This window comes from Macrobrachium rosenbergii, chromosome 21 (genome assembly GCF_040412425.1).
Source record: "Macrobrachium rosenbergii isolate ZJJX-2024 chromosome 21, ASM4041242v1, whole genome shotgun sequence".
Classification (NCBI taxonomy): Eukaryota; Metazoa; Arthropoda; class Malacostraca; order Decapoda; family Palaemonidae; genus Macrobrachium; species Macrobrachium rosenbergii.
The window spans coordinates 5,852,649-5,862,354 of record NC_089761.1 but is presented as its reverse complement, the minus strand read 5'-3'; the positions used below and the strand labels follow the sequence as shown (position 1 = coordinate 5,862,354).

The window sequence follows — 9,706 nt, the reverse complement described above, 5'->3', positions numbered from 1 at the left end:
AGCAGATTTCTAATTTTAAAAGTGTTAAAAAATACAATTCGAATCCTCGTGATTTTAATACTTGCTTTAGTTTTCTTGTTTTATTTTTTCTTTCCACTAAACTGTTGATATTATTTGATACTTCAGAAAATCTGAAATATAATACTTGGACTGTGGTTTCTTTTGCCTCATTACAGTTTAGATATAACTAGAAAGGTTCGTTATTCTTCTGCAAAATAGCCTATATGGATAACCGTTGCTGTTAAACAATGCTTTTAGAAACGCAACTTCTTTGTGAAAAATTAAGCAATTCTGGGGAAACCTGTAGGCTCTGAAGAATAGAGTGCTCATATTGTTTAATTTGTATTTTATGTCACATTCACTTGAGAAGTTTCAGCCAAGTCCATAAATTGGATGTGTTTACAGTTTCTGGAGACAAGAAGTTAATGCTAGCGTCCATCATTCTGAGTGATTCTTATTATTTCTCTAATGGTTTCATAAGTAACATATGAGAATAAAAAAAAAAAAAAACAGACGATGTGCCTAAGTTCGTAGTCATTAGGAGTTTCAGCCTATGGAAAATTGTTCATTCAAATTACGAGTCCACCAGTCATTGTTGTAAGTTATGAAATGCGCTTAGTAAATTGATGAATAAGATAATCATAACATAATGATCTAACTCACCTACGCACATACACACAACACACACACATACACACACACACACACGTACACACACACACACACACACACACACACATATATATATATATATATATATATATATATATATATATATATATATATATATATATATATATATATATATATATATATATATGCAAATATTAATATATCCATGCTACCTCGGGAATATCCCCGATGGGGAATTATCACCGAATATATATATATATGATAAATGGACGGGCATGCCGATCTCGATCCCACGACACATAGACGCGCATCCAGCGAATCCAGTACGCTAACCACTGAGCTATCAATATATATAGTTAATAGTCTGGTGTATATATTTACCCGTCGAGATATATATATATATATTAATATACCATGATAGTTCATTGGTACGTGTGTGTGCTCTTTTATGACATTTTTATCACACCGTGATTTATATACGATCATGAAGCTACAAATAAATATCAAATGCGCTACCTCGGGAATATCCCCGATGAATTATAGTGCATATGGAAAGAGGGAAAGAGAATTTAGGCATTCAATATATATTTCTAACTATGCAGTGAGAAAATTTATTTCTGTTTGGTTTCCAACAGAATTCACAGAAATTCAGAAAGTGAAAACAGATATTCGGAATATCAAGAGATTTAGGCTAAAATTTGTTTGCAGGTTTTTTTGCCATTTGCTTTGAAGGCAAGATATATCTAATATTCTGATTCGGCTACAAACTGATATATTTGCATATATATTTTAAGTTTTACACAAGACCAACGTACATACTTTCTAACTTTCGTTCACTAAACTAGCATATTTAAAATTAAAACAGAAGGAATCAGTGGTTATTTGAGTTTTATAATGTTCATGCTTTTAATCCTTTTGTGATACTGTGAGATTAATCATGATATTGAAGACAAAATATATATATATATATATATATATATATATATATATATATATATATATATATATATATATATATATATATGTATATATATTTATATGTATATATATATATATATATATATATATATATATATATATATATATATATATATATATATATATATATGTATATATATATGTGTGTGTGTGTGTGTGTGTGTGTGTGTGTTTGTGTATGTGTGTGTTTGTGTAAGAGTGCACTTGCATACTTGGGAATTTGTTTACATGACTGAGACATATGAACTTTTGTAATATTCAGCTGTTCTATGGGTGGAAGATATGTGTCTTGAGTGTTTGATAATTCAGCACTCAATTGTATGGTCACCTTTCGGATTCAACATTGACCACCTGTAACCTGAACCTGATCTGGAGGGTCTCGAATTCAGTGTCACGTGGAACAGACGGGTGTTTAGCATCAGCAATGAACCTTTGAGAACATTTTTTCAGGTTTTAATCAGATTTCTAGGTGTGTTAAATGGAAGTGTGTATTAGTTTGTGAGTTGTGAAAATTGCTAAGTGCAAAGGGCTATTGTGAAGAGTAATTCATTCCTTTGTGAAAAGCCAGAGAAGTTAGATGTACTGGAGCACTTGGGTATCAGGATTCCCTTTTCTGCTGAAAGAGTGAGTATTGAACTTTAAAAATTACTAACCTTTCCAAGTGTTTAACACAGACAATGATTATTTTTTGCAGTGGCTATTTCTTTGTCATTCTTTAACATTTGTGTCATGTATTTTGGTGTGTTATTTTTAATGGAGATGGTTCTGTTCCTTGCAGAAGTTTCAAAAGGGTTAGAAACCAAAATCAGTCGTGGTATATAGCCATGTATATGGATAACAGACGTAGGAATAATGTGGACTGAATTGGAGACTTAGTGGGAGACAGGAACTAATCCCCACACACTATGTTTTCTTGCTACTGTTGCTTTTGGTGTGTGGCTTCAGGGAATTTATTATCTATCATGCATAATTTAATTTTACATGACTTGTTGTTAGATTTGCAAACTTTAGTTTTGTAAGCTAGGTTTTGATTTACAAACCTTAGAAATAGAACTTGAGAGAGGAACAGAGAGTGAGAGAGAGAGAGAGAGAGAGAGAGAGAGAGAGAGAGAGGACGAAATGAGACGCCCAGGTAAAGAAGAACGCAAGGCCAGTGCTACCAAAAACACTTGCAGTTTTTCTAAGGTAAGTGCCCCGTCCTAGGAGGTTGTGGGGCGGGATGGATAACAGTGATGACCACGGTAAAGACACTAATGAAAGTGTTTGAATCCATGTGGAAGAATGGTGTATGAATAGGAATAGTGATTGGGGATGTAGGTACACGGACATATAGTACAATACGAATAGGATTTCATTTGGTGTTTTTAGGCATAGAGGGGAGAAGTTGGAGGGATTGGTACTCTGTTGTTTAGAGGGGAATCATTGTGTTTGCATTTTTTTATCACGGACATAACCATGGTGATTCACCGTGACTGAGAAATCAGTCTGTTTAATGAGTGCTTGGTTGAAGTGCGGTTTATTGAGTAGTTCTGGGGTGCAATATTCTTGGATTTTTTTAAAGTCAAAAGTGGATCAGTTATTTTGTAGATATCGGGAGTTGTAGTGATAAATGAGCAAGGGAAAAGAGAGTTTTTTCCTTTTGGTTTTTCATTTCAGTTGGCTTAAAATATTATTTTCTCTCTTCTGTCTTTTGTTTTTCTCTTTTTGAATTATTGGGGGGTGGAAACATGTTATATTTTATGGGATATGTGACATGGGTTATACTATGTGGGAAGGAGATGCAAGTCATAAGTGGTGATTAAATTCAGGGTTCCTCTCTTTGCATAGTAACTCGGCCTTGTCTAGGTGATCAACTCATCATTTTTTGCATGGAGGCAAAGCATCTGTGATATGAAGTGGTGAATTTTCTTTTGGTGATTTTTTCCTTTATTCTTTTTTTTTGTGTGAGGATCTTGTAAGTTAACCTTAAATATCAGCTGATCTTATGCTCAGCTGCTTGACTGGGTCAGTGGAGCGCGTAAAAGAGGGAGGGATTTATTTCCATAGAGTACATGCTTTTAAGGAAATGTCATTCTTATCGGGGTGTGAGGGATATTTTAGGTACCAGCAGAGAAAAAAAGTTGGCAGTCAGCAACATGGCAACCTGGGGCACAGACTATATGACATTGCTTCATAGGGTCATGACCTTCTCTTCTCCAATTCAGCCTTTTGAAGGCTTGGTGAATGTGGTTTTAAGACAACCTGTCGGGATTTTAGTTGAGGACAATGAGAATTATTTGCTACGAAGAAAATCACAGATGATAATGAGGAGTTTAGCGAAGCTACGGGTTTTCTGCCCTTACAGTAGAAGTCGGAGACATTGGGAAATGTTGTAGGAGCTTTGAATTTAAGAAATGCCGGACTTTTGGTGTCCTAAAGGTTTTTCTAAGAACTCCCTATGGGTTGGATGAATGTAGTGATTTGGTTGGGGATATGAGAGCATATTATAAGATTAGGAAGGGTCAGAGTTCTATGGTAGATTTTAGCTCGTAGTAATTTGATGCAGCTTCATATTTGATGGTGAAATTGAGAGGCTCAAGTTGAGTATGTAGTGATTCTATATCGTTAGTAAGTTTTCAGTAGTTGCTGCATTTCTCCTGGCTTTTGAATGATGTACAAGAGGCCATTGTGAGCAGTTTTAATGGTCCGGTTGAGCTTACGTCTGATGAATCATTTATTTTTTGCCCAAATTAGAAAGCACGGTTCGAAATGCCTGATGGTAGATAGCACATTTTTCAATGGGATGCCAAAGACCACAGTGGTGGGCCAGAGGAACTTCCCGCAGAGAGATTTAGGTTTTGTTTCTAGTGGTTTTTGTGGTAAAGTAGAGATTGATATAAGGTCGATGGATCACACGCCACAAATTCGTTGCTTTAACTGCAGCAAGCAAGGGCATACTAAGAAGTATTGCAGAATTAAATATCGTGGGATGTGTAAGAATTCTGCACACAGTTGGAGGTTCTGTCTGTCGCTCAAAAATAGTAATGATAGGCCCGTAACACACAATTTTGGTAGCAGCTATAGGAAAGCTCCTCAAGAAAGATAACCTTCAAGTTCCCGAAATAAGCAGAATATTTGCAAGGCAGATCAAATAAAAAGGAAAGGATAAATTGTTCATATCATATAAGGCTTTTGGGAGATATACAAGAACTGAAGCTAGGAACGTGAAAGGACTGCTCATGCATCACTGCATCACTGTCTGGCGTTTGAAATTTTTGCCCTATCAACAGTTGGTTATCAGTCAGTTTGTTGAAAATGATTTTTCAACAGTCGATGTTTTTCAGTATCGGCTAATGCATTCATTATAAAGTATGCGATGCTTAGGGTACAAATTGGGTGTTTTTTTCAGCTAAATGGCCACCTTGTTGACTTTCTTAGTGCAGTCATTACCACCCTCCATAACATTCTGCGACCATGTGAGAATCGAAGTTGGAAATGTGCAGATTCAACGAAGTACATTGCTCCTGTTGTTTAGAATATGATCATATGAAAAGAAGAAACATGTTTATTAGTCTTATGGCTCTTCAAATGTAGATAAAAACTCAAAATGTTCTAGGAAACACAGTGACCTTTATGTAACCATCACAAATTGCTGTCACTGTTATGGAATCATCTTTTAAGAACAGTATTTGTCCAAGGAGTTAGTATATAAAAAGCTTTCCCAGATATTTTGGTTCACTTAATAACCAGTAACTCCTGCTACAGCACGGGGCAACCAGAATTTATGAAAGGCTCTAGAAAATCCCAGAATGCAAGATTGCGGGATCTGAAGGCTGAGAATGACAGGATAACCACGAAAAACGGTGTCTTGAGCAGGGGCGGCTCTAGGGTTTCCTGCGCCCTAGGCTAATATTTTAATTTGCGCCCCCAGGTCCACCAGCTAGGAGATCTGGGGTGAGCAGTAGTCAGTAGCTCCCCATTGGGTGACATTTCGGGATAGTTTAATTGTAAATCCAGCTACCAAATATTAAGTTCAAATGCATTATGCTCACACACACAAACACACACACACACACACACACACACACACACACACACACATATACACATATATATATATATATATATATATATATATATATATATATATATATATATATATATATATATATATATATATATATATATATATATTAAATCTATAAATTGAAATTTACAACAATTCCATCATTATTTTTAATATGTAACCATTGCAATGTAACCATTAAAAGGGCAATTTTGATGCCTATAAAGATATATTAGACAATTAATGTATTCATAACATTATATTAAAAATGGCATTAAATAGAGCAAAACAATGATTTTTGCTTATAATCTATTTAAAAAATTTTTATTTAATAAGGAAATGTGCATCTGATAGTGAAATTATGATTGAGTATATAACAATCAATTATAAACATATGAAAATGAATGTTTTGAGTCATTTCTTTAAAACTTCAATCAGGGATAAGAAAATGTAAGTGGTGAAGAAAATCTGACTCATTTTCCTTCCATTTGAGTGTACCCTTAGCTGAAAAAGGGGGAAAAAATAAAACATGGCCTCTACAACATTTTTTCATTCATTAATAGAACAAATCTTAAGTAACTAAAATCCCCTAACTAAACTATTAAAGAAAAAAGACTAGAATTCAATGTACTGAAAGGAACTGAAAGCTATGTACGTAGAAAACGTATAATATTAATCTCAGTTATTGAAGAGAATGTGATATTCTCTTCATAACTACGAACTGAATTATTAACAAAAAGACTAGAAATCAAAGTAGTGAGAATAATTAATAATTCTGAAGTAAACATGAAGATAACTCAGAAACAATTGTTTAAATTTTATATTATTAGGAACTGTTTACAATTACAACTTTCAATTATAATGTAATTGTAACTTTATACTAAAATTTATCAATATCTGTCAATTGCAGAAATGAGAAATTCAATTTTAGTGAGCACTGAGTCTTTCTAGATTGTTGGCTACAACTACAGATAACTAAAAATGTGCTTTCCGTGCCTTTTTCTTGGCAAAATCAGCCACTAGATTCTTTAGATCAACTTTCTGTGCGATCTCGTTCTCAATAGAGACCATAGGTAGACCTACAAGTCTTTCTTCTGTCATTGTAGACCGCAAATACGTCTTAATTAATTTTAATTTTGAGAAGCTCCTCTCACCGCTCGCCACAGTAACAGGCAAAGTTAGCAGAATGCGCAAGGCAACAAATGTGTTGGGTACACTGTGAACCAGCCCTTGTTCACAAATGAACTTTAAAACATCCAGGGGAATGACAGTGTCAGGCTGAAGGCGGCGTGCAACTGCCTGAAGTTCATGACACAAGTCAGTGGCGTCTATGTCCTTGCTTTCTCCATCTCGTAGTGCTTTTTCCAGCTTGGTGCAATGTTCCATAAGTTGTGTGTTTGTTATCCCATTAAGTGATTTCACATCATACAGGAAACCAAAAACAGACTTCATCTGCTGCAGTTGCTGAAAACGTTCCAGTACAGAATTGATGGCAACATCGAGTATAGCAAAATAGAAGTTAACTTTAAAGCTCACTTTTGCATTCTGCACTGGTGTGTCTTCTCCTTCATAGTCAAACTGCCTTTTCTTTTTCCTAAGACGAACGGAATCTGCAACAAAAAATGGGTCTATCTCCAAACCATTAGCCAATTCAGTAGCATCAACTAGTACCCTTTCAAACTCTGTATCACTTCTTCTCTCTTCTAGAAACATTCTAGTGCGTTCCAGTTGTTTTAATGCTGATGAAATATCATTTTCTTTTGCTTGAAGTTCTTGCTGGTAATGTTTATTTAAAAAAGAATGTCATACCAAACGATCAATGAAACCAAAAATTTGAATGTTGCAATGCCATTTGCAAGAGCTTAAGCTTCTGCACGTGTGGAATTTCCAGATGATCCAAGGAGAGTAGAGTCTGTTGCCATTTCAGTAAGAGCATCATATATGTCACCAATTTGGTAACGGATGGGTTTTAGTGCATCTATCCGACTCTCCCATCGTGTTTCACTCAGAGGTTTTACTGTTAAGCTTTGTACATGACGTTTCAGTACATCGCAACGATGAGTTGAGGCTGAGAAGAATACATAGAGCTTTTGTATCAGGCCGGAAAAATTAGTTGTTTCTAAGCAGCAACTTGCCGCATCATTCACCACAAGATTTAATGTGTGAGCTGAGCATGGCACGAACAGCGCCCTGGGATTTCTTTGAAGGATTTTCTTCTGTACACCATTGTGCTTGCCTTTCATATTGCTGCCATTATCATAACCTTGACCTCGCAAGTTGTCAATGCACAGATCCATTTTCTTGAACTCTTCCAGAATAGTTTCAGCCATGAATGCACCAGTGGTTTCTTGTAGTGGCACATAACCCAAGAAATGTTCTCTCACAGCTATCACAGCATTATCTTCATCAACTTGAACAAACCTGATTATGACTGTCATTTGCTCCACATGACTCACATCAGGTGTGCTGTCCAAAATTATTGAAAAATATTTTGCAGCACGTGCATTTCTCAGAATTTCTTCCTTAATAGCATTTGCTAATATGTCTATCAATTCATTCTGAATGTGTTTCCCTAGATAATGTACATGTGTTTCTTCATTCCTTATCTTCCGCAGATGTTCACTCATAACTGGATCAAACAATGCCATTAGTTCTACAAACTTTAAAAATTTCCATTTCCTGAACTGTACAATTTTTCATTTGTTCCTCGAAAAGAGAGATTCTGCACACCAAGTACCCTTACTAAGGCAATAAGTCGTTCCAAGATTTGTTGCCAATAATTTTCAACTCTTTCTCTTGCACGCTGGGTTTCATCATCTATTGTTTTGTGTTTCTTCAAACGCTGCTCAAGCTCTTTCCACTTGCCCACATTGTCCAAATGATCAGGTAATTTTTCATGTGATGACAGTAATGATGACAAGTTTTTCCAGTCTCGTAATCCAATACTAGAAAGTGAAGAAATGCGTTTCATGCCAAACAACTTGCAACAGAAGCACATTACAGAATCAGTTGACACTGAATATTGTAGCCACTTTCGGTGCATAACTTCTCCATTGGGTAAATGTCTTTGATAATGGAAGCTCGAAAACTTTCTCTGGTTTTTATCTCTTGGAAACCTGATATCCAATATCTGCATGGGTCCATGTTGCACTAGTTGCTGCCTTAACTGATCATCATGGCTAGTCCATGTTGCTGGATCACTGTAGTCTATATCAGTCAGTGTAGGCCTACCAGAGTGCTTCATTGGTGTGTTACTTTCTTCATCCTTGGTCACTGTGCCTTCATTTTCAGACTTATCTTTGTCTGCAGTTTCCTGAACGTTTACTTCAGTCTCTGATTTTTCTTGTGTACTGGTGCTGTTTCCAGCTTCTATCATCTTACTGTTAGCTGTCTCTGGTTCATCTTGCGTATCGGTCCTGTCATTAGGTTCTACCTGTGCTATCTCTGCTGCTGTCTCCGCAATCTGGTGTGTAGACACGATGTATACATTATCTACCCCCACTGCTGTCTCTGTTTTTTCTCTCGCAGACCTAGTGATGCTGTCTTTACATTTCATCTCTACTTCCTTGTCTGTCTTTTTCTCTGATTTTGCATAACTTTCGATTGCATCATGAGATTCATGACCAAGTTCATCAGTCTCCCGCAGCAGATACTTAAGAAATGATCCTTGTCGTTTGGCTTCTTCTTTTTCTCGTTCATCTTTATGCATGCGATACTGAGCTCCAGATGGCCGCTTAGACATGCTGAAATAAAAATGTTAATGCAAGCTAAATATTGAGTCACTTTGATTAAGCAATAACACGTATTTATTATATATATATATATATATATATATATATATATATATATATATATATATATATATATATATATATATATATATATATATATATATATATATCAATGTAATCACACACATCAATATATATATATATATATATATATATATATATATATATATATATATATATATATATATATATATATATATATATATATATATATATATATATAAATATATAAAGTGTGTGTGTGTGTGTGTGTGTATCA

The 9,706-nt window shown here is 35.1% G+C and overlaps 3 protein-coding genes across 3 annotated transcripts; all 3 read right to left on the bottom strand.

Annotated features, from left to right (window-relative positions):
• Positions 1-6,631: 6,631 nt before the first annotated feature.
• LOC136849372 (zinc finger MYM-type protein 1-like) lies at positions 6,632-7,369 on the bottom strand. Its single transcript, XM_067122724.1, has one exon. The coding sequence runs from the start codon at positions 7,367-7,369 to the stop codon at positions 6,632-6,634; it is 738 nt and encodes a 245-aa protein (XP_066978825.1).
• Positions 7,370-7,518: 149 nt separating this feature from the next.
• Positions 7,519-8,304, bottom strand: LOC136849371 (zinc finger MYM-type protein 1-like). Its single transcript, XM_067122723.1, has one exon. The coding sequence runs from the start codon at positions 8,302-8,304 to the stop codon at positions 7,519-7,521; it is 786 nt and encodes a 261-aa protein (XP_066978824.1).
• Positions 8,305-8,318: 14 nt separating this feature from the next.
• Positions 8,319-9,398, bottom strand: LOC136849370 (zinc finger MYM-type protein 5-like). The gene has a single exon (XM_067122722.1). It carries the CDS (start codon positions 9,396-9,398, stop codon positions 8,319-8,321), a length of 1,080 nt encoding a protein of 359 aa, XP_066978823.1.
• Positions 9,399-9,706: the final 308 nt, after the last annotated feature.

Coding starts and splice junctions, on each gene's coding strand:
- LOC136849371 (XM_067122723.1), bottom strand. CDS start 8,304: ATGGCATTGTTTGATCCAGTTATGAGTGAACATCTGCGGAAGATAAGG.
- LOC136849370 (XM_067122722.1), bottom strand. CDS start 9,398: ATGTCTAAGCGGCCATCTGGAGCTCAGTATCGCATGCATAAAGATGAA.
- LOC136849372 (XM_067122724.1), bottom strand. CDS start 7,369: ATGTTTCTAGAAGAGAGAAGAAGTGATACAGAGTTTGAAAGGGTACTA.